The sequence below is a fragment of the Brassica oleracea genome, chromosome C8 (assembly GCF_000695525.1).
Source record: "Brassica oleracea var. oleracea cultivar TO1000 chromosome C8, BOL, whole genome shotgun sequence".
NCBI lineage: Eukaryota > Viridiplantae > Streptophyta > Magnoliopsida > Brassicales > Brassicaceae > Brassica > Brassica oleracea.
The window spans coordinates 24,540,880-24,565,696 of record NC_027755.1 but is presented as its reverse complement, the minus strand read 5'-3'; the positions used below and the strand labels follow the sequence as shown (position 1 = coordinate 24,565,696).

The 24,817-nt window shown below is 36.0% G+C and overlaps 5 protein-coding genes across 7 annotated transcripts; 3 read left to right on the top strand and 2 right to left on the bottom strand.

Moving 5' to 3' along the window:
- Positions 1–1,353: 1,353 nt before the first annotated feature.
- On the top strand, positions 1,354–3,816 carry LOC106308160 (myb family transcription factor APL-like). Of its 2 annotated transcripts, none has more exons than XM_013745294.1 (6): positions 1,354–1,675; positions 1,784–1,860; positions 1,969–2,017; positions 2,717–2,807; positions 2,896–2,968; positions 3,059–3,816. In XM_013745294.1, the coding sequence occupies exons 1-6, from the start codon at positions 1,564–1,566 to the stop codon at positions 3,599–3,601; spliced, it is 945 nt and encodes a 314-aa protein (XP_013600748.1). In that variant the 5' UTR covers positions 1,354–1,563; the 3' UTR covers positions 3,602–3,816. The 2 variants fall into 2 exon arrangements, with proteins under 2 accessions (XP_013600748.1, XP_013600749.1); XM_013745295.1 differs by having other exon boundaries at positions 1,356–1,675; positions 2,899–2,968.
- LOC106308161 (E3 ubiquitin-protein ligase RING1-like) lies at positions 3,736–4,595 on the bottom strand. The gene has a single exon (XM_013745296.1). It carries the CDS (start codon positions 4,483–4,485, stop codon positions 3,892–3,894), a length of 594 nt encoding a protein of 197 aa, XP_013600750.1. The 5' UTR covers positions 4,486–4,595; the 3' UTR covers positions 3,736–3,891.
- A 9,831-nt stretch (positions 4,596–14,426) lies between these two features.
- On the top strand, positions 14,427–17,226 carry LOC106311797 (cullin-3A-like). Of its 2 annotated transcripts, none has more exons than XM_013749090.1 (3): positions 14,427–14,722; positions 14,813–14,978; positions 15,058–17,226. In XM_013749090.1, the coding sequence occupies exons 2-3, from the start codon at positions 14,818–14,820 to the stop codon at positions 17,093–17,095; spliced, it is 2,199 nt and encodes a 732-aa protein (XP_013604544.1). In that variant the 5' UTR covers positions 14,427–14,722; positions 14,813–14,817; the 3' UTR covers positions 17,096–17,226. The 2 variants fall into 2 exon arrangements, with proteins under 2 accessions (XP_013604544.1, XP_013604543.1); XM_013749089.1 differs by having other exon boundaries at positions 14,795–14,978.
- Positions 17,227–17,791: 565 nt separating this feature from the next.
- Positions 17,792–19,798, top strand: LOC106310486 (origin of replication complex subunit 6). Its single transcript, XM_013747718.1, has 10 exons — positions 17,792–17,995; positions 18,087–18,133; positions 18,197–18,301; positions 18,392–18,472; positions 18,644–18,755; positions 18,863–18,925; positions 19,030–19,117; positions 19,199–19,263; positions 19,405–19,501; positions 19,579–19,798. Exons 1-10 carry the CDS (start codon positions 17,876–17,878, stop codon positions 19,653–19,655), a joined length of 855 nt encoding a protein of 284 aa, XP_013603172.1. The 5' UTR covers positions 17,792–17,875; the 3' UTR covers positions 19,656–19,798.
- Positions 19,799–20,969: 1,171 nt separating this feature from the next.
- LOC106311916 (probable methyltransferase PMT2) lies at positions 20,970–24,302 on the bottom strand. The gene is made up of 6 exons (XM_013749248.1): positions 24,110–24,302; positions 23,180–23,829; positions 22,886–23,096; positions 21,669–22,353; positions 21,517–21,594; positions 20,970–21,435 (listed from the first exon to the last, which is right to left on the bottom strand). The coding sequence occupies exons 2-6, from the start codon at positions 23,819–23,821 to the stop codon at positions 21,210–21,212; spliced, it is 1,842 nt and encodes a 613-aa protein (XP_013604702.1). The 5' UTR covers positions 23,822–23,829; positions 24,110–24,302; the 3' UTR covers positions 20,970–21,209.
- Positions 24,303–24,817: the final 515 nt, after the last annotated feature.

Sequence of the window (24,817 nt, the reverse complement as noted above, 5' to 3'; positions counted from 1 at the left end):
TTTAAAGAGTTTGAGAGATTAATGATAAAATCTCTCATAATGTGAGTGCCTTTGATTTCTGAAAAAAAATACCGTATCTTTTTCTCATTTTCTTGTGGTTTATAATAGCAACAAAAAAAATGGCAACAAAATAAGCATAAAGTGGCTATTATTAGTGATGCATATTATATACTAGCTTGTACAGTAAAACCTCTATAAATTAATAATTTTGGGACTTTAAAATTTTATTAATTTATACAGATATTAATTTACAAGAGTTTCTTTATTTAGATTTATTATTTTAACATATATTTATTTTTAGATAAGAAAAATATTTGATTTTAGTGTATAGACATTAATTGTTATTTTTTTTTAAATTTGACATTTATGTTAATTATATTATATTATTTGGTGTATATAATATATATCGCATAAAACTTAAATGTGGTTTAGGTATAATATTACTAAATCTCATCAAAAATATATTAAGTGTTAAGAAAATTTATAGATAATTCCATTGTGAATATAAAACAAACAATTTAATGATAGAATTTTTTAACTTATATAAAATGTGTATACATATAAATTTTTAATTTATAATTTTAATGGGATCATATATTTACATAGAATTTTCTAAAATATTATTATCTTATTATTTTATCGATTTGTGTCAAATTTTAAACTGGCCCAAATTGGGACCAACAAAATTTATTAATTTATAGAGATTATCAATTTATCGAATATTAATTTATAGATGTATTTATTGTATTTTGCTTATGACGATGAAAATTTCGAATCTTTTTATTAAGATATCTCGGAAATCAAGTAATATTATTCCATACAATGAAAAATATTATACATCCACTTACGAAAAAGATCTTAGATCACCTTTAGCAGAATCAATCTTGAGGAAGAAATAAATTACAGCCAAATCTCACATCCTGATCTAACACCAGAGGCTGGAGGAGGTTAAGCTCACCAGACAAGGCGACAGTTCACTTTATCAAATAAGCAGTTTGGTGTAATCCTTGGCCCATTCTCAAATAGTATTCATTTAAAATCATTTGGTTGAAATGACCTATAAAGAAGTGTGACACACGTTAACTAAGTGTCCATTAGGATAGATGTCGTGTAAAGACCATAACCTAACAAGTGTACAAACTTTATTCTTATCTGACCTCGGGGTATCATAGATTCTGTCCAAACACTTCAAGTCAAAGAAGAAAAAGTTACACAAAAGTTACAATTTTTAAAAAATATATATATAATACGGTGTAAAATCCGGAGGTATTCAAGGAAAGGGAAATAAATAGTCAAATACTAAAACGTAAAATGCGAAAAAGGTAAAAAATAAAATAAAACAAAAAAGAAACAAAGAAAGAAGAAAGGGTCAAGAGAGCATATATTCCCTTCTCCAAGAGAACCCCACTCAGGTTTCCAGATATGGTGTTAGAATAAGATTTATAAAGACCAAGAAGAAGGAAAAAAAGAGAAGACTACAACAACTACTTGTAAAGTATAATCTCCATATCTGAGCCAACAAACCCAATCTTCTTGAACCATTCTTGATTGTTATTACAGAAGATGGATAATGATAAGAATCACAAGACAGAGGAACCTAAACCGAGATTGAGATGGAGTTATGAGCTTCATCACAGATTCATCAACGCCGTTAATCAACTTGGGGGACCAAACAGTTCTGTTTCGGTTCCCTTTGTCCTTTTGAAACCTTATCAAGTTTGGGTGGTTAGGTCTTATTTCTTAGTTAGTTTTTGATTTTTGTTTTGTTATGTGGTTGTTTTAGAGGCGACGCCTAAGGGTTTGATGAGGGTTCTCGAGATTCCTGAGCTTACTTTGTACCATCTCAAGAGTTATTTACAGGTTTTTGGACAAACTCCCATTGATTCGAATTTATTTTTTACCTCAGTTTCTGGAGATTTACATACTCTAAATTGGCCGATTCTTGTTCTATTTCTTTCAACTCTTCAGAAATATCGGCTCGGGATAAGCGAGAGATTCATTGGCAACAAGCAAGATGGTTAATATTACTCTTTCCGTTTCATATTAACTATCATTTTAAATTTTGAAATTTGTTTGAGTGTCATTTTATATTTTTAAGGTTAATATTAAATATTTTATTTTTTCAGTTTTTACACTTACTTTTAACTCATTAATTAACAAAATCAAATAATATAATGCATTAAATAAGGGTGACACAAAATTTAATCATTTTTTTAATTCGTGTGCAAAAACTTTAAATGACACTTATAATAAAATAAGAGGAGTATTTAATTATGATCAATGATGATGTGTTATACTCCTTTCGTTTCATAATATAAGTAGTTTTGGCTAAAATCGCGAAGATTAAGAAAATTATTATGTTTTTAAAAAATATTTTATAATAAATAGGTTAGATATAATTTAACCAATAAAAAATAAATCTATTTAATTTGATTGGTCACACTGTATTCAATAAATGTAAAAGTTACCGAGAAATACGAAAACTACTTACATTTTGAAACAAAAACATTTCCCTAAAACTACTTACAATATGAAACGGAGGGAGTACATTTTTGTATTTTCAATGCATTTTTATAAATTAATAATATTTTATTGTAATTTTAAAAAAATTAATTATATTTATTAAATTCTTATTGGTTTAGAGTTATGAAAAATAGATTATTACAAGTGAGTTTAATCTATCTTGATTGGTTGTTGACGATGTTTTCTTTTTCAGCTGGAAGATCCCAAGAATGTCAGAGTCGAGAAGATTTTGGAGATCAACTAGACATTATTGTCACCGAAGAAAAACATGACGAACCTAACAAGTAATGATCATCATAAAACAAATAGTATTAATATTTTCATAGCTATAGTTCAGCTTCTTTGAATTCATTTTCTTCTTTTCGATTAAAGCAGAAACTTGCAAAACAAGGAAGCGATGGAAATACAAATGGAAGTCCAGAAGAAGCTTCACGAACAAATCGAAGTAATAACATTATGATTCTGAATGAACCACAGTGTTTACAATGAGAGGTTTCTTGCTTTAGAAGTTTGAACGTTTCTCCTTTTGTTTTAGACGCAGCAGCAGTTACAAGTGAGAATAGAGGCACAAGGGAAATATTTACAGTCAGTGTTACTGAAAGCTCAAGAAACTCTCTCCGGTTACAATTCTTTTAATCTCTATGCAGTAGCATCGATGGCGAATAGAAACTGTCTCAGTTCTTCTTTCTCAGCACCGACGCAAGCAGATGAAGATAACGAAGTTGAGGAAGAATACGATTTCTTGTGTACCAAGAAACCAGAAAACAGAGGAAATGCGTCGACGAGAAGTTCAGTTGACTGCTCGTTGGCATCATCAGAAAGCTCAGAAGCAAAACAGGATCATCATTCTCAGAACAATATGAGGAGATCAGACAAGCTTCAGTTTATGGAGATCAAACCAGAGGAAGTGATGGATCGGAATAAGAGAAGGTGGGACGATGTCCTTTGCGTGGAACAATCTAACCGGAAGAGATCCTTTAAAGGCCATGACGGTGAGGACTTGGGTCTAGGTTTAAATAGTTTCAAGGTCATGGAAACAAGTTACAAGTCCAAGTCCAAGTCTAAGTCCAACAAATAGGACTAGTCTATTAGGTTACAAGAAACCCGAGTCTCTTAATAAGATACGTATGTTAAAATATACCTCGTGTCTTCTATGCATTATCCCGTCCGCATATATTATATAGATTCTTGTGTGTGAGAATGCAGTCCAAAACTAAAAAAGGTTCTTGAAAATCCCTAACTTAAATACATGAAATTCAAGAAACAAGAACCCTAAAGTCTTCATGGAAGAAAATGAAAAAAAAAAAAACACAAAGGGTTTCTACAAAAAGTTTATTCAAAATCCTAATTCTAGGAATCAAGAACACATCATGTGCCACCAGATCCAGCAGTGTTACCATCACTGTTTCCACCATCGTGACCAGAAGAACTTCTACCAAACATAACCCAAATCTCTCCCCCATCGCTTCTTTTCCTTTCAACCTCATCTCCCTCAACAGGCATCTCGTACCTACAAACAGGACACGACCCATGTAACCCTAACCATTTCTCTATGCATCCTCCATGAAACCTATGCTTACACGGCATCTCCTTCACCCTCTCCTCCACCTTTAATTCCTCTAAACATATCGCACACTCTCCTCCCCAGCCGTCGGTATCAACGACCCTCATCGCATCGATGGAAGCCTTGGACGCTGGAGGATGACCTTCCTCGCGTGACTCAAGTAAGTCTCGCAACAGAGGATTTAACCCTGATGACTCCTCGAGGACGATCAATCCTTGTGTAAAAGGGTTGACAAGAATGATTCTCTCACGCCACGAAGCAACGTTGTGGTCTCCATCTGATGATTCTTGATCAGAGAAGAGGAGAGGTAAGAAGAGATATAAATCTCTGTTCCTTGAAAATCTTCCTGAAACAGATGAAGTCCCTCTTCCAATTTCAGCTTCTTGTTCTGTCGCCATCAGAAACAAAAGAGCAGATCTGAGTCTTTTTTTTCCCTTAAATAATTATGAACTGCGCCTAAATGATATAAGTTGTGAGACAATGATTGATCTTATCGTCATGTTTATCCATTAGCCCATTAGCAGATACCTATGTCATACTTTCTCTGACTTTTTTGCTTTGTCGGAAGAGAGTCAATGTCTTAATTCTCCTTATACCGTAGAGTATATTTAAAAGACGACGAAGGATCTTTTTGGTATTTGGAGATCAACATTCGATGTGTTGGACGTATTTGAATATAACTAAGGGCATATGATTATTGGGGTTATTGCTCGTACGTCCTTAATACACATATATTTATATGTATATATTTGTATCAAGTAGCCAAAAACAAAGATCCCCAATAATCATGTCCCGAGAGCCTTAACAAAAGGTTTCACTACGAATCTTCTACTTGATGCGACACGAGTCACTCTGAAATATAGAGCGTAGCATACTCCATACCACATGTCGAATAAAAAGACATCAAATGAAACTTTAGATATACAACTAGACTACATATCTAATCTCAAACCAAATCAGAACCATAGATTTTTTTTTTTTTGGACAAATCAGAACCATATTATCTTTATGTACCTGTGAACGCAGACGTGAACCAAAACGCAAGCTGAACAGAAACATGTGCATTTACGTTTCCGAGTTTTACCAACCGCGGGAGCAAAGAGAGCATTTGGTTTCAAGAGGCAACTCATCTCGGCAAGGCTTTGGTAATGAGCAACCACATAACCATTTTTGCATCCTATTCTATCATTCTCGTAATGAGGCTCCAGTCCATGATTCCTCAGGTTTTAGCAAACCAAAATAAATATGATAAAGACCCAAGTGTGAGTGAAAACAAACAAGGCCTACGGATAATCCCAGTCATAAAAGAGCTTTCTACGGTTCACTAGACCATTTGTATAAGTAATGGTTTGTTATAGATATCCCTGCATGCCAATCGCCATCAGTAAACTTCTATATCAACATATAGCTGAAGTAAACCTGTGCATTCTTCACGTTTCATTTGTCACACCTTTTTATATATCAAAACTCACAAGTGAGACACAGAATAAGCATTGAGTTACCAATTGGTGGGTAGTTCAACCAAACCATTACTATACTTTGATTTCCAGGCTAATGATGTCTGCTAATAAGACTTCATGTGGCTCACACAGCTGAAAATGGTGTGGAACATAAGAAAATAAATGTACCTGCTTGTATTCCAGCGTGTCATCTTTGAACAGAACCTCCACCTTCAAAGCTTCAAGTCTCCAATATATTTCAACATCTATCTGTATATGCTTCTCTCTAATTATTTTAAGGGTAAGTTAGCTAGAATCATTTAAATTAATTGTGTTATCAATAAAATAACTCACATTTTCCGAAAATTATTAGGGAAGTTAAGCTAAAATAACTCAAATTAATTGTGTTATGATTAGAATGAGCCATATTTTTCAAAAATTATTGTCACTAGAGATTTTGCCCGGGCTACGCCCGGGATTAGACAAATATAAATGTATTTAACATAATAACACACATATATTGCATCCTTTGCTATAATAGTAAATCATATATTGAATTAGAAGAGAGTAAAACTGACAATTTATCATTTTTACTATCTAAAAATACATATAGAAAGATCAACAAATGTGAAATGAATAAAGAATAGTTAAATCTAAGTTATGATCCAAATATATTTTATTTTATATATTAGATTATCACGAAAATATATTATTAATCATAGTTAAATCTATCTAAAAATACATATAGAAAGATCAACAAATGTGAAATGAATAAAGAATAGTTAAATCTAAGTTATGATCCAAATATATTTTATTTTATATATTAGATTATCACGAAAATATATTATTAATCATAGGTAAAGTTCATCTGGTTACAATAGAAATGAACCATGTATTAGACGTGTAAAATCTGAGAACATATTACATATCTATTCTAACATAGTAGATGTTCAAAAAATTTATATTTTTTTGCTTGAAATCAGTGAGCTTGAACTATTTATTAACAATGAAGTTTTAAGTAGCAGTATTAGAAATTTTGCATGGTATTTAGAATCAATATGAGTTGATGCCGCTTGCAATAATGTTTTGATGACTGCTACCCATTGTAGAACAATCCTCAAAAAGGCTGCCAAAAAACCTCAAAAGCTTACATCAACATTTTGTTTAATGTTAAATTTGAAGTGTTTATACACTGTGATGATAAGCAGTGGGTATTTAACGGTCTAAAAATGCTGCAGCAGTCTGAACCTTTAGGTTGTGAAACAAAGGAAGCGCTTTTACCTTTTATCAAAAGTCCTTTCTTTGACTTCTCCATGTCTTCTTTCTATCTTTATCCCCCTTTCTTTTTATGGTCTCTTTTGTGAAACCAAAGACACCATCATACTTGTGCAGTTGTGCTTCTTCTGAGCCTACTAAAAGACAAAAAAAAAGCAATTTTGTAAGTTAAAATGTATGATACCAAAAAACAAAAAATTTCGCTGGAGGAAAAGGAATTGATGAACCAGTGTGTTCTCCAAGGGATGAATCGAGGAGTAAACAATAGGCTTTTCTCACAGAAACTAAATGATTGGGAGAAGTTGTGCAAGAGATCTCTACGAAAGCCTTCAGTTCCTCTGTGCTTTTCCTTTTCAAGTCTTGCATCTGTCTCTGCTGGAACATACTCCACAAAATCACGGCTTTATGTTAAAACATATTTTATAACACAGAACAAAAGTCTTTAGTATTAAAAAAAACGAAGTCTTTAAGCTGAGTTCTTTTGAATCAGGGTTTTTTTACCATGACATCATCAGAGAGCATCAAATAGATCTTTTCCTCAATCTCTCTGTAATTTTTGTTGGTTCTCCTTAACTGGATTTTCTTTAGATTTGTCCAATGGGTACAACAACTTTCTTTGCATATCTTCCTCCAGAAAGAAAAGAACAGACCTGAGACAAATAGAGCAGTGTCAGAAAGTTTAATCTAAGCCTACGTAGAGGATTTGAAGGCAATCCAACATAAACAGGACAAAGCTTAATCAACAGTTAAACAAATGAAAACAAATTGCAAGCAAAAACTTCTCCAACACTATCTCAATTGTTCTATCAGTGTATACTTAGTCAATAAAAACATGAAATGAGCATCGAGCACCATATTCACACCAATCCTAAAATCAATCTCACATATATCAAAGGAACTGAACACAGACTGAGTATTATAATGGTTCCAAAGCACTCGAGACCAATGGCAAGGGATAAAGCCAGGTGGTGGAGAGTAACAGCGCGACTCAGGGCAGATCCAAGAATCAAATACAAATACAAAACATAAAATACTTTAGAATGTTAGATGAAAATTAAAAGAGCTAAACAAAACATTCTTCATAACTGAAAATCACCCGAAAGAAAAAGATTCATGTTTATGTTTGCCATCGATTGCTGTGATTATTTGGTTACTGCTAATGTGGTGAAGAGGAGTAGCTAAATGCAGAAGGAATATAAAGAGTTTCGCGACGTTTGTTTGTTACAGTAAAGAATGAGGTTTTATGACTGATTATTAATGGGTTTATGACATTAGAGAAGAGAAGCCAAAGGGATGATAACAGTATGGTGGATTTACTCCAGTGAGAATTAGGAAGACCAAACATGTTTGGTGATTGAGGTTTTCGTCTTTACTCTGCGATAGCTCTTTTTGACGTGGTAAAAAAACTCTTTTCATTGGTCGATTTTTTAATCTTACGTGGAGTTCATATCCCCTTTTATTTATTGTATATTTTTCTGGTCGAAAATATGCTTGCCTATAGTTATAGCAAAAAAAAAATTACCAAAGTGTCCCTACTATTTGATCGACGGGCAGATTTTTTTTTAAAAAATATATATCGAATAATAAGTATGTTTATAAAATCAGATTATAAAAATAAATCTACCATTAATGTAATTTTAGACTATCATATCACCTGATGTTTATCTTTTTTTTTTGAATTGAATATTAAATTTAATTCAAAGAAAAAAGATCTTGTTACATCAAGTGTGTCTTATTTTGAGTTTATGAAAACTATCATTCTCCTATCTAAACTTTGCAACATCAAATTTAAAAAAATGACATTCTCCATATACACTTAGCATTTGATGATAGGAAAACAAATTAAATGGCTAGAAGAGAGATTTTGTTATGAAAATGACCGATCACTAGATTTTGTAAGATAATTACATTAAAACCATCTTCAGTCAATTTGTAAATGATAAGAAAAATGATATTCTCCCGGTACACTTAACATTTGATGATAGGAAAACAAATTAAATGGTTAGAAGAGAGATTTTGTTATGAAAATGATCGATCACTAAATTTTGTAAGATAATCACACTAAAACCATCTTTAATGTGTTCATATTTTTTAAAAAATAAATGAACTCTATAGTAGATATGAAGTTAATTCCAATGTATATTTTTGAAATATTATTTCTTCATAAGGGCTGTTCGTTTGGTTGCCGCAGGTACCGACGGCAGCGGCAGCGTCAACATTTTGCGTCAACTCTTGTTCGTTTCGTTGACGCAGGAAGCTGCGTCTGACGCCGCGTCCGAACGCCGCGTCCTGCGGCTGACGCCGATAAAACCTGCGGTCGTGATATAATATGCGGCAGCGTCAGCGTCTGCGAAACGAACAACAACTGTCTTCATTGACGCTGCCGCCGCCGCTGCCGCTGACGCTGAAACCTGCGGCAACCAAACGAACAAGGCTTAAGTCTTTTGTTGGCCAAACGAATAGGGCTATAGTGTCATCAATACTATAAAATCAGGAACACAGACTATGACCTATTGATACATGTTAAGGCCAAATATTTTTATACCTCCATCTGAATTATTATACGTAACTAACTATGCACATGCACGTTTCAATATATGTTTTGTAACCATTTTTCAGTTCCAAAATAATCGGGCCCACTACTTTCTATGGTTTTTTTTTGAACTACCTATGCAGCTAAATACTGTATGTATCCTATATTTTTGCATAGGTCCATTTTCTTTTTACAAAATCTAATACATATAAAACAAATCGTATAGTGATATGTCTATTGCTTCCGACAAGCAAAAGCACATACCTATTTTATTTAACTGTTTTTTTTTTACAGAAACCCAGTTCTAATTACAACCTATATATTTGCTAAATTTTGACATTGTTCAATAAAGTTGTCAAAAATTATATTAAATTACTATTAAACACAGATATAATTACAAAAAAACACAAATATATTTGTTAAATTTTGACATTGTTCAATAAAGTTGTCAAAAATTATATAAGATTACTATTAAACACAAATATAATTACAGAAAGACACAAATATAAAAATAACTTTTTTAACAAAAATATAAAACAAAAAATATACTCATAATCTAGTTTAGAGTTAAAACTAGTGGTATTCCGGCGCGTAATTCATATGTTTTATTCTATAATGAGTTCAAATTTGTTTGTAATCATGGAAACACCAGTATCTCTAGATAAGTTCTTGCATCGTGTGTATCTGTTCTTTTAGCTGCTTCATATGATGTTGTTGGGAGATGTTATATTTTGATGGTCGATACGGGTTTCTAGCAAACATAGATTATGTTATTGTGTGTTTGTAGTTGTTGGGTATTCTTTCTTTTCGTTTTTCATTAGGATATATAGTTGTTTCTACTAAATAGTAATTTAGTAATTTATACCTATTATTGTACTATATCTTCATAGTGTTTCTAAGAGGTCGCATTATGCAATTATTGTACTATATCTTCATATTGTTTTGTTGCTGATTTTTAAATTGTAGTTTTTTTTATAATGGGCTAATTATAGGTTTTTAGGTCAACGGATGCGTACTTCCATAGTTTTACAGTCTTATGGTTGTCGTGGTTGGATACGCCGAGGAGAAAATGATAGGTTCTCGTGCAAGTTGAGTGTATAGTAAAGAAGACGAATAGCATGTGGATAAGAAGGGTAAGCATTTATATCTTATACATTTTCTTTTGTTTGCTCCAGTTATGGCTGTTGTATTAGTGGTTTGTGGTAATTGTTTTAATTTTCCTTAATGTAGTAGTGAATTGCATGTGGATTTTGGAGCTTAGATCGTAGGCGATTTGGGGTGATTGATGAAGGAGTGATAGGGAGAATTTCATGTGAATGTGTTTTACGCCGTAGTTATTTTGGTGGTTTACTATGTTCCTAGACCTTGATTTCCATGTAGCTATTTTTTTTGTTTCGACTTATTTTTTCTTGTCTGTTAATGTGGTTTGTTTTTTATCACATCTGTTATTGTATTTAGTAATTTTTGGTGTACTGTTTTAGATTAGTGGTTGACTATATTTCATATATGTGTAATGAAATCTATCTTATGTCAGTAAGTTGCAGTAATATTTGTTTGTGTCTTCTTTAAGTTACACATTAAGGCTGACTTCCAATTAATTCAACCAATATGTGTGTTTCTAAGAGGTCGCATTATGCAATTATTGTACTATATCTTCATATTGTTTTGTTGCTGATTTTTAAATTGTAGTTTTTTATAATGGGCTAATTATAGGTTTTTAGGTCAACGGATGCGTACTTCCATAGTTTTACAGTCTTATGGTTGTCGTGGTTGGATACGCCGAGGAGAAAATGATAGGTTCTCGTGCAAGTTGAGTGTATAGTAAAGAAGACGAATAGCATGTGGATAAGAAGGGTAAGCATTTATATCTTATACATTTTCTTTTGTTTGCTCCAGTTATGGCTGTTGTATTAGTGGTTTGTGGTAATTGTTTTAATTTTCCTTAATGTAGTAGTGAATTGCATGTGGATTTTGGAGCTTAGATCGTAGGCGATTTGGGGTGATTGATGAAGGAGTGATAGGGAGAATTTCATGTGAATGTGTTTTACGCCGTAGTTATTTTGGTGGTTTACTATGTTCCTAGACCTTGATTTCCATGTAACTATTTTTTTTGTTTCGACTCATTTTTTCTTGTCTATTAATGTGGTTTGTTTTTTATCACATCTGTTATTGTATTTAGTAATTTTTGGTGTAATGTTTTAGATTAGTGGTTGACTATATTTCATATTTGTGTAATGAAATCTATCTTTATGTCAGTAAGTTGCAGTAATATTTGTTTGTCTCTTCTTTAAGTTACACATTAAGGCTGACTTCCAATTAATTCAACCAATATGTTGATAATCCAGACGTTTTTTAGGATGAAAAGGTTTCTTTGTGGATGTTATGCATTTCACTTAAATGACCATTGATGTATAATTCCTTACCAAATGGATTATGTTACTTTTTAATGTGTTTGAAACGACTGAGGTCAAATTGATAGACAATTTATTTGCTTGATCATCAAGAAATCAGAAGATAGGTTATCGTTCTAATAAATTTGGTGGCTTCATTTTTGTTTTTCGAAATTACGTCCTTTCTAGTTTGTTAACTAAGAATGAAGAGTTTTAAAATTCAATTTTTATTGGAGCTGCTTGTGTTTGCTTGTGAAGTAATTTATCGATGAGTAGCTGAGTTTGTACATTCATTTTCTAAAGCTGTCTGTTTTTGAAAAAAAAACGTTGTAGTGATTCACACCAGGAGTTCGTATTGTGTTTTGATTTATAGCGAAGAAGGAAACTATATTCCAAAATCTCATTTGGTTGAAAGGAGATTTAAAAACGCTATCAAAATCAGTTTATAAATGCAAATTATCATTTAACTCTCACCTAAGATCCATCCCATTGTGTTTATCACCATTCAAACAGCTCGAGAAACAAAAATTTCGAGAAACTCTCGAACAATATCACAAAAGTCAAAAAACAAATCACAGAGATGATTTGTTGCAAATCAATCAATAAGTCAATAAACTAATTATTTCACTAACAAAACTCAAACACACAAAAATAAACATATTCCAAAGGCTGCTTGGAAACACACCATGTCATGTATAAGTAAGATTACAAAGACAGTTCACTGAGCACCAGAGATAGAAGGAAAAAGACATACTTGGAAACCTTCCTTCACTGTGTCTAGATATGGTAGTTGAAAGGCACACGTGTGTAGTGGAGACAGTCAACATGCCATTTCATTACAGTGTAGTTTTCAACGGAAGTAACTGTAGAGTTCTCAAGTCCGTCCATGTTTTCCCATCTATTGATCCCTTCATACCTATCAAGAGACACATAATCTTCCTAAGGTGCTTGTCTTAATAAGACATAAAGTCTAGGCTTAAACATAAAGATAAGATACCTGAAACTTTCAGGACCTTGCGCATGCTCTTGACCCATTGTCTGAAAGTGTAGTAGTTGCACATAAGCTGCATCCCACAATACTCAGCTGGTTAGGTTCTTAGGTATCAAACTAAAAACAAACTAACTTTTCTGTTACTCAGGTTATGAAGTTCTCGGACTGCATGTGTCTTTAAGAAAACAAATGATGTGATCGAAAGAGAAGCAATGGAGGAGAGACCTGGTGATCTTTGCCTAAGTCCACCATCCACCAGGAAGATATACGTTTGTCTTCCATCCAAGGCCCTGCAAAGGAGGTACCCTGAAGCCAAAAAAAAAAGTTAAATCATATGATTAAAATTGGATATAGTCATAGAAGCAAGGATATTTTTATAGTTCAAGCCAAGTTTCAATCATATGAAAAGAACAACCTTTGGTGGACCATACCACGTAGGTTTTTGAAGCTAAAGCCTTCTGATAAGTGAATCTTGAAGTAGGGCTGTTGAATGTAATGAGGATTTTCTGTTAACACCCGAGAAATTCAAAGCATAAGGAACTCTTGCTCCAGTTAAACTCCTCCTCCTCATGGTTCTTGCAAGACGACTTCAACAATCTCCTTCACCGACCTACCTGCTCACACAAAAACAAAACACACAACTTTCTCTAAAATTAATTCGCCCTCTTTTTCCGTTAGTAGTTTCCAAGAATCTATTTGCATACCTTTCTGGGTACCAACATCGAAGATTCCAATTTTGTGGGGCTTAGCCTTTTTAAGAGCTTTAGTTATGCAAGTTCCATGAAGGGATTAGTAGTCTATTCATTTAACATGGGAAAAAAAGCAAAGAAACATCACACAAAGATTGGTATGTAATGAATCTAATGACACAAAGCAAAGAGAGCGATAGTTACCTGGACACCGGGGATGATGCCTCGTCCAGCATCAAAGCAAGCACCAGAGATCCTTCCATGCTCTCTGAGTTGATAGCGAAACGATCGTTCCGAGCTTCCCAAAATCTCAGCAACCAGACTTCAACGGTGTTGAAGCAGCGTCCCGCTTTCAACCTGGCGAGCAAAGTCGATGAGGCAGCCATTCCTGGTGAGAGGTTTCTAGGGATTTTAATGCTTGAGAGCAAGAAACTGATGAATCTCAAAGCACCAAATACTCTTATTTATAGGTCTAGATTGAGCGAAGAGAGGGTAAATCGAATAAAACCTAGGTAAACTCTTAATCCTAATTTATAAATCAAAGTTTCAAGCTTTACTTCAAGGAAAGAATCAAAACTCTTTGGATTTTTTTTTGTCGGTTTAGAGGATCTAGAAACTGGGGTTTTGATACTCAGATTTAGACAATTACTTTGGGGAAGCTATGAGGTTGACTGAATGTTGCAGACGTAACGGAAAGGAAATAGACGTTTAAGTTTCTGAAACTTTGGTCTGATGAAATAGGAAGGTTTTAGGCGAGAAACTAATAAACCTAATTTTACAATGGGTTTGAATTTTTTTCTGAAGCCCATACCCAAATGTAAAGCAAAAACCCAATATAAGTAAGATTTCGGTGAATGTTTTTTAAGGACAGGTGGCAAAAAACGCCCAACTCTTTCTTGATGACGTGGACGATCGTGGAGAGAGCAAAGCTTACTTTATTGTATAAAATATCTTTGGGTTTGTTTAACCAAACGCGTCAAAACACAAAACCATACAAAATGTAAATTATATAGTTATAATAATATTATACTATATGGTCCGGAAACCCACGAGCAGAGACGGAGAGTCCGCTTCTATCGTTTTTGCTTCCGCCCCATCCTTCCTTCCTTCCTTCCTTCCTACCAATCTTCAACAAAACCTCCACCTTAAAATCTCTCTCTCCTTTATGATCCTTACCTCTCACGGAGGCAAAAAATATATCTCTTCTTTGTCCTTCAACTTTTCGTTATTCTATTATTTTCCCCCAAATCTCTTCACGGACGCCAAGAACACATCCCAAACCCTAATCCGATCATCTCCCCTTCCCCGATTCTCTCAGGTCAGTCTCCGATCTCCTCGATCTATCGCTTTTTTTTTCTCGGATTTGATTATTGTAATTGCTCGGATTCAGGTCCGTCTTCGTCTCCAGCCGCTATGAGCAATCAGAAGAAGAGAAATTTCCAGATTGAGGCGTTCAAGCACCGCGTCGTCGTGGATCCCAAGTACGCCGATAAAACCTGGCAGATTCTCGAGCGCGCGATCCACCAGATTTACAATCAAGACGCTAGCGGTCTCAGCTTCGAGGAGCTTTACAGGTCCTCTCTCTGATCTCTCTAGAATCTCAGCGTTTCGATATCGTAGATTTGGATTGATTTTGAATCTTTGGCTCTCCAGAAACGCGTACAACATGGTTCTCCACAAGTTCGGCGAGAAGCTCTACACGGGGTTCATCGCCACCATGACTGGTCATCTCAAGGAGAAGGCGAGGCTCATCGAGGCGGCTCAGGGAGGGGCGTTTCTTGAGGAGCTCAACAAGAAGTGGAACGAGCACAACAAGGCGTTGGAGATGATACGTGACATCCTCATGTATATGGATAGAACTTACATCGAGAGCACCAAGAAGCCTCATGTTCATCCCATGGGGCTTAGTTTGTGGAGGGACAACGTTGTGCATTCCCCTAAGATACACACGAGGCTTCTCAACACGCTTCTTGATCTTGTTTACAAGGAGCGCACCGGCGAGGTTATTGACAGGGGGTTGGTGAGGAATGTGACTAAGATGTTTATGGACTTGGGTGAGTCTGTGTATCAGGATGATTTTGAGAAGCCGTTTCTGGAGGCTTCTTCTGAGTTTTACAAGGTGGAGTCTCAGGAGTTTATTGAGTCTTGTGATTGTGGGGATTATTTGAAGAAAGCTGAGAAGCGTCTGACTGAGGAGATAGATAGGGTGGGACACTACTTGGATGCTAAGAGTGAAGACAAGATTACTAGTGTGGTTGAGAGAGAGATGATTGCTAACCACATGCAGAGGCTGGTTCACATGGAGAATTCAGGTCTTGTTAATATGCTGTTGAATGACAAGTATGAGGATTTGGGTAGGATGTACAGCTTGTTCCGCAGGGTGACCAATGGTCTTGCTACTGTCAGAGATGTTATGACCTTGCATCTAAGGGAGATGGGGAAGCAGCTGGTTACTGATCCGGAGAAGTCAAAGGATCCGGTGGAGTTCGTGCAGCGGTTATTGGATGAGAGGGATAAGTATGATAAGATCATCAGCACTGCGTTTGGCAATGATAAAACGTTTCAGAACGCGTCGAACTCTTCGTTCGAGTATTTCATCAACTTGAATACTCGTTCTCCTGAGTTCATCTCCTTGTTCGTTGATGACAAGCTAAGGAAAGGGCTCAAGGGTATCGCAGATGTGGATGTGGAGGTCATCCTTGATAAAGTTATGATGCTGTTCCGCTACTTGCAAGAGAAAGACGTGTTTGAGAAGTACTACAAGCAGCATTTGGCTAAAAGGCTTCTCTCTGGAAAAACAGTGTCGGATGACGCAGAGAAAAGTCTGATAGTGAAACTGAAGACTGAATGTGGCTATCAGTTCACTTCAAAGTTAGAAGGCATGTTCACTGACATGAAGACTTCAGAGGACACAATGCGAGGGTTTTACGGCAGCCACCCTGAACTTTCAGAAGGACCAACACTTACCGTTCAGGTTCTTACAACTGGTTCTTGGCCCACACAGCCTGCAGTACCTTGTAATCTACCAGCTGAAGTTTCGGTTCTCTGTGAGAAGTTCCGTTCTTATTACCTTGGAACCCATACCGGTAGAAGATTGTCATGGCAGACTAACATGGGCACAGCCGACATCAAAGCCGTATTTGGAAAAGGTCAGAAACACGAACTGAACGTGTCTACTTTCCAGATGTGTGTCCTCATGCTGTTCAACAACTCGGATCGACTCAGCTACAAGGAGATCGAACAGGCTACTGAGATCCCAGCACCAGAGCTTAAACGTTGCTTGCAGTCGCTTGCGTGTGTGAAAGGCAAAAACGTGATAAAGAAAGAACCCATGAGCAAAGACATAGGAGAGGATGATTTGTTTGTTGTGAACGACAAGTTCACAAGCAAGTTTTACAAAGTGAAGATTGGAACGGTGGTGGCGCAGAAGGAGACAGAACCGGAGAAGCAAGAGACGAGACAGAGAGTAGAGGAAGACAGGAAGCCTCAGATTGAAGCAGCGATTGTGAGGATCATGAAGTCGAGGAAGATACTGGACCACAACAACATAATAGCGGAAGTGACGAAACAGTTGCAGCCACGGTTCCTGGCTAACCCGACGGAGATAAAGAAGAGGATCGAGTCGCTCATTGAACGTGATTTCTTGGAAAGGGATAATACGGACCGGAAACTTTACCGCTATTTAGCTTGATAAGTTGTATACAACAACAACAAAAAGGCTTCGTCTTTGTTTTTATTCTGCTTTGTTTTTTTTCTGGTGATGTAAAAGCGAACAAACATTGTGTTGATGGCGGTAGTCAAATATACATTTGTTTCCTTTTCTTTGTGTTTTGTTTTGGATATTGATTCACTTGCGACATGTTTACTAAGCTCTAAAGTCATGTTTATTATAAAAACAGGATGTTATATTGGCCGAATCAAGGCTTTTTGGAAACCCATTTACAAGAAGCTTGAGTTCCACAAAATACTTAGAATGCAAATAATTTTTTTTTTTTTTAAATCTGAATTTATTCAAATTATTAGTAACATTTTCAGCTAGCTATTTGATGATTGATTTTTAGTCCTATATTGTATGATCAACTATAAAGTATTATTCTGCTAATAATCGAAACATATAAATAATTGAAAAATTAAATACCTATTTTCCTTCATTTTCTACACTTTTTATTCAGGTGCCTTTAATTTAGTAATGTTGATGATCATAATATGGATGTTATATGGGCCACACCAAGACCTTCTTAAAGCCCATTTACGAAAGGCTTGAGCGAAAACAAATTTTCAAGCGCGGCTAAATTTTAGTTAGTCCCGCCAAACGTTAGCAAGCTTTTTATCTTTATTTTAAGTTGCAGTTCTAAATTCTCATAAGCTTTATTTCCATTGACACCTCTTGAAAATATCTCACTCGGATCTTGTCTTTTTTGTTTTTTGTTTTTTTTTTTTGTTTATCTCAACAATCACCGGCAATAAAGATATGGATATCTCCAACATAGCTAGAAAACTTGATCTCTCTGACAACAACTTTGTGGTCCGAAAAGCTGCAGAGATTCGCCGTCTCTGCGATGCTCAGTTCGATTCATCCATCATCGGCGTTGTAAGACAATTCGATGCTGAATCTACAACTCGATCGATCTTTAAATTTTGACTTTTTAAATTGAATTTTTATTTGTTTGTATCGATCGCAGGGAGAGATCTGTAAAGCTGTGATATGTCTCGAAATCGCAGCGTCTCGGTAATGTTCGCTAATTGAGCACTGGTTGATTCATTTTGGTTAACTGTTTGCTTTATTACACAGGTTGCAGGTTATTTTCGACAGACAAGCGGCGGTTAAGTTGAGTGGCATGTCGGAAAAGGCGTACACCAGATCATTCAATAGCCTCCAAAACGTTATTGGGTTCAAGTGGGTTTCCTTTTACGAGCTTATTCTCCACTTTAAGTATAAATCTTTTCTTGGTTGAGTTATCTTAATTGATGTCATTGTGTATTTCAGGATTAAGCTCAATATTAAAGAATTGGCGATTCAATTTGGCTGCGTTAGGATAATCAAATCCGTGCAAAACATACTATCTTCGTAAGATCTCTTTTCAGTTTTATGGAATCTATATCTTCATTATCGTGCATGCTATGTGTTTGACCAAATGTCTCATAGGGGCTCTCTTGGTCATGTTTGCTTTCTTAACTTTAGTTTTTTTTCTTAATGAATTGCTTAAACTTATTGATTTTGGTTGCTCTCTCTCTCTAGTTATAAGGAGAGGTTTCTTGCATCACTACCAGCATCAAGACGGGCTAATGCTGACTTCACTAGACCTGTATTTACCGCTGCTGCTTTCTATCTTTGTGCTAAAAAGCAGAAGGTAATTTAATACCTCTGTTTCTTTCCTTTTTTATGGGATGTTCTGAGTTACCTTTTTGGACTGTGCAACTTATCTGAATATCAAGCTTTTGTTTATCTATGTTGCAGCTCAAGGTTGATAAGCTTAGGCTGATCGAGGTTTGTGGAACATCAGAATCTGAGTTCTCTTGTGTGAGTGACATTGTTTTTTTTTTCTCATTCAGACACAATAATGCATTAATGCTTGACTTGATTGCCCATGTACTAATTTAGAGCTACTTGGATAATTTAAACAGGTCTCGACCTCCATGACAGATCTTTGCTTTGACTGTGTTGGGGTCTCCAAGGAAAAGAAAGATGCAAAAGACGTTAAAGGGAACCGAGGTATGGTTAATAATTTGTCCTAGTGTAGACGTATATATCAATCGAGTAAAATAATTTGATTATGTGCAACATTCTTCTCAGAGTTGCTTGATGTGTTACCTGGAAAGAGGAGATTAGAAGATGGTGGATATTCATCTGATGATGAGGTACCTTTATTGCGTCTAACTTCTTCCCTGTACTCTATTTTTGAAGTCACTCTTTCTTTGCAATTATCAAACGTACCTACTTGTTCCCAAACTTTTGACCGTTGCTGATTCACACTTGCATATGAATTGATGCTTCTGCAGTCTTCTTGTTACAAAAGACACAAGAAGATGGAGGAGGCTAAGTACGAAGATTGGAAATCAACAGTTGTTGATTCCATCAAGAAGAATCCAGAGAAAGGTGCTTTATACATTCCCTTACAAGAATTGATTTCATTGTATGTTCCTTATGTTTATAGGTCTTTGTGTTCTTTTCAGGAGCTAAGAAAGTTATACAGACCAGTCTCAGTTTCTCAAAGAAGGATGATACAAAAGAGTTGCAAGTTGATTCATAGCCTTTCATAGACAAGACTCAACATCCAGTTCATATTCCTTGATGTTTTCACTTTACATGAAAGAAAATGTGGAAATGACAATTCTTGAAAAGAAATGTTGTTTTGCTCAATAACAATTTTGTCTAAGCAAATTATAATACATAAATACAAAAAATGTATTTACAATTTATACATTGTGTTCCTTAAACCAACTGCTAAGCATCGGTCAGGTTCGGTTTACTGGTTTCTAGCTAGCAAGTGAGTGACCGCCATGATAGTCTTCCTCTACACATGGCAATACTTCATTCAACGGTATATACATCACATCTAGGGATTAGCCGTGATGTTATAATGGGTTTTGTTAGTGAGTTTTTAATGGGTTTTAAAAATAAAGAAATGCCCATTTAGATCCATTTAGTTAAATGAGTTTTAAATGGGTAATTTTGTTAAGATCTATTTATTAAATGGGTTTTACTTAAAGTTAGTGAAGACCTTTTTAACCTATTTAACTTAATATAATTAATTAATTATTTTTTGTAGGAAAATGTGATTGTATAGTTTTCGCGAAAAAATCGATTTTACTATTTATGCGGAAAAATTCCGATTTTGTAGTTTTGGCAAAAAAAAATGGATTTTATAGTTTTGACAGAAAACACATTTTCTGGTTTTGGCGGAAAAATCTGATTACGCGGTTTTGGCGAGAAAACTCGATTTTACGGGTTTGGCGGAAAAACTCGATTTTGCGATTTTAGCGGGAAAACTCGATTTTGCGGTTTTGGCAGAAAAACTCGATTTTACGGTTTTGGCGAGAAAACTCGATTTTACGGTTTTGGCAGAAAAACTCGGTTTTACGATTTTGGCGGAAAACTTGATTTTGCGGTTATAGCGGAAAAAAATCAAATTTTGCGGTTTTAGAAGAAAACTCGATTTTACGGTTTTACCAGAACAATTTGATTTGCGTTTATATAATAAAAATCAGTTAATTTTTTTTATTTGTTTCATTTAATATTTGTTAAAGAACCATAAAGTTAAAACAATTAAAAATTAAATTAACAATAGTTTAAATGAGTCTAATTGGGTCTAAATGAGTTAGTACAAATTTTGTGGATCTAAATGGGTAACCCCTAATAGATCTATTTTTAAATGGATCTAAACGGGTATGGGTTTTAAACGGGGTGGGTCTTAAACGGGGTGAGTTTACTCATTTTAACATCCCTAATCACAGCAAGTTCTTATGCAAACCTATCCACTTTCAGCACCACAGGCTTCTTGTCCCTACGTTTATGGAGCTCTATACAACCATCAGGTAGGGAAACAAATATAACTCAGTGATGATAAAGGGAATGCATTATACATTTTAATGTTCTTGAAGCATAACTCAGTGATGATAAAGTTGAGAATTCAATGATAATACACCTTAAAAGTTCCAAGTTTTTGGATTGGGAAACAAATATAAACTGCTACATAAATAAATAGAAATACTTAGAAAAATGTAACAAAGACGAGAGTGTAGCTCGAAAGCTCTATCATAAGATCAAAATGTCAGCTCACACCATGACCATGAGTGAAGATACTTCAGTGAGACGCAGTGAAGTTGGTGACCCAATACTGCTTCACAGCAATCAAAACCTTCTCATTAACTAAAGGACCATCCTCATGATCAACCAGCTTCGAGTCCCATCTCATTCCAGAGATGATCCTCTTCACCTTGATCAATGTATCAACATCGTCTCGGATAATAACCGCTCCTTCAGGACGGAGAATCCTATCCATCTCCAGAAGAATGTCATCCGCATTGCACCTGAAAAAGATTCCAGTCTCATTCATTACCAATCTCAAAAACCGACAAGTGTTTAAAAAAAAAAAAGACAGAAACACTTACTTGTTCTTGTAAAGACTGAAGAGATGGTTCGCATGGATCAAGTCATACGTTCTTGGATACGTAGAGAAAGCCTCACACCTAACAATCATCAAGACAAAGAAACAATAAGCTTAAGTTGTAAGAAGAAGAGTCTATGTATATCTTCTACTCACCAGTCATGGTAGATTCCAATGAGTCCACGTTCATACACAACACCAAGCCTATTCTTCTCAGCAATGGTCGGGACAACATTCATAACCCAAAGCTTTTGCGATTCGATAGCAGCAGCAAACCCACCAAACCCTGCGTTCATATCCATAATGTTACGGTACCTCCCCGTGTCAAGCAAACCGTTGATTCTCTTGTAAGCCTTCACATGTTTCTTCCACTGCCTGTTATCATCCTCATAAGCATCAGCCGTGACGCCAGAGACCGAACCGCTGGAGATCCTAGGCGGCACCGAGTTGAGCCTATCGGGGAAAACCTGAAGTTCACCTCCAGCCACTTCGTCCGAGCTACTTGTCTCAGGGTAAGGCGTAATGCACGCCTCCATTTTCTTGTACCAGACGTCATCGGTGTCATCGGTTTTGCAGAAGTTGGCTCTAGGGTCGTCTTGTCTTGAGCGGCACGCTTCGTCGTTGAGTCTCTTCTGCCAGATGGCGATCTCTCCGTGTTCGTACTTCTTCTCCCAACAGAGAAGCTTAGCGGTTTCTTCGATCCTTCTTTGTTCCTCTTGGAGATCCTCCCTGGGACGTTGCCATGCCTTGTAGTTGACTTTCCAGTTGATCGGTGGACCGGATAGGATCCAGTAGCCGCCGGGTCTAAGCACACGGTCAACTTCCATCAAGTACATCCCATCTGTTTAAAACACCAAAACAAGATTAAGAAACTGATCATTTTAGGCATGTTAGTTCAGTTCATTTTAGGCATGTTAGTTCGGTTTTCGGTTAGTTCGGTTCAAAAAACATTTTACCGAATTAACCCAAAATAAAATTTGGTTCGATATACAGTTAGTTCGGTTTTTGAAAATCTTATCAAAGTTTTTTATTTCGTTTAGAAATTAGTTGAATTTTGTTAAACTTTCGGATAAATTAAAAAAAAAAAAATCGGATAAATACGGTTAATTCGGTTTTTGAAAATCTTATCGAAGTTTTTGATTTTGTTTTAGACTTTAGTTGAATTTTGTTAAAATTCCAAATAAATACGGTTAGTTCAGTTTATTTGGTTCGAAATTTGGTTAGTTCGGATTTTTGGTATGGAGTAGGTATAATATTTAGAAAACTTACAGAATCTAACCAAACTAACCAAATGAAATTTTGGTTGGGCAGATTCGGTTCGGTTCAAAATCCCAAGCCTAATCATTTGGTAAAGAAGTAGAAACTTGTCATACCATTTGCTCCCCAAGGAATCAAACACCTTGAGCAGTGAGCCATGTCGAAAGCCCGTGTTGGATATGGCAATTTTATGGAACCAAGAACACCAATAACAGCCGGAACACCTCTCTCTAACGCAAACTGAACCTGAGCCTCGTGCGAATCTCTCGGTGCAAAAGACATTGCACGCACATTCCTACTCCACAAGTACGCTCCCCAACTCGCAACCTACCAAAAACATCTCAACTTAGTTCCACAAATATAAACTAATGAAGATCATCAAAAGCCTCAAACATAAAAGACATTATTACCCCACAACCAGTGTCCAAAGCAGTCCTAACAGTCCCATTCTCCATCGGAATCACCGAAGCAAGCTGATCAATATACTTATCAGCACCCTGAGGGAACTGAGTCCCACCTCCAGGGAACCTAAACACCTCGCCTTCATACTGAATCCAATTCTGAATCGCCTTCTCAACAGTCAAGGCCTTATACGGCGCATTAGCGTAAGGCACGTAGTCTCTACTCTTAGGCCAAGAGAAAGGCGTCACGTATCCCTTAGGCGCGGGCACAAGGCAGCGAAGCTTCTCGTTCTCGGGTACACAATGCCTCTCGCGGTAGATCATGCTCTCTCTAGGGAACGTCATCGCGCGCTTCTGGTCGTGGCAGGGCGTGTAGTCGGTGTAACGAGCGGAGCAAGGCTCGAAAGTTTTGACCTTGGTTGATGCAACAAGGGCACTTGATTCCCCTGCGTGGTGGGTTTCGAAGTTTAGGCTCGGGACGATGTTGCAGTCGGCTGCGCTGGCGGAGTTCGTCATCTCGAGAGCTATGCTGTCTCCTTTGCCGAAACCGCTTCGTTGCCATGCTCCGAGGATGTAGAAGAAGCAGCATAGGCTGAAGACGATGAAGATCTGAACGGAGCTTCTTGTTTTGTTATCTGACTTGATCGCCATTATTTGATCTGATTAACAATAAAGTACAAAAAGACCAGATCCAAATCAAGACAAATGATACTAAAGTGATGTCTTCAGGTGGAAGCAAGATGAGTCCTTAATAACGTAATTAAATAAAGATCCGTAAGATTAACGAAACCATTTAAGAGATCTAGGAGACCGAACACAAACTCTTTAACTAGGATATTTATTGTTAGGGGATTATTAAGTAACACCCGATCTGGCGAAAACAAAGAAGACAGGGAACTAGAACTAGATTTGTCGGAATGAACAAAAGCAAAAACGTACAGATATAGAATGAATCTGGAGAGATCTGCTGGCTGCAATTGGTTAATCAGATGCAAGACTTCCTGAGCTTGTTGTCGGTGCGAATGAAACGTGTAAGATAGCTTGTGGAGAAGCCTAGTTTTATGAGATATTCAGCATCATCTTCTTTGCCATGGGATGTGTGTTAAAGCTGGCGAGTTTGTGGATGGAGCAGTTTTCTCCAAAAAAAACCCTCAATGTGGTTTTTTTTTGCAAATTAATCCGTGAACTCAAAAACCCACGGGTCAACCCTCCAACTGCCAGTCAAACCGCAATATAACCCTCGGCCGTATTTATGTATATTTGACTGTGTATAATTTTAACATTTTTTCAATACTAGGTCGTTTTGGCGCTAATTTTTTAATGAAAAAAATTTGTTGAACTCCACCTTCATTGTGCATTTACGCAAGCTCCCATGTCCGAGAAAAACAAGGTCATTTCGTTTTAGAAATCTATATAATTGCGTTTGTTAAGTAAACAAATATATTTGTTGGCCGAGATGGTTATATAGCATGCACATGGTATTTAAGGTTCAAATTTCAAACCACGAGTTCAACAAATTTTTTTCATTAAAAAATTAGCGCCAAAACGACCTAGTATTGAAAAAATGTTAAAATTATACACAGTCAAATACACATAAATACGGCCGAGGGTTATATTGCGGTTTGACTGGCACTTGGAGGGTTGACC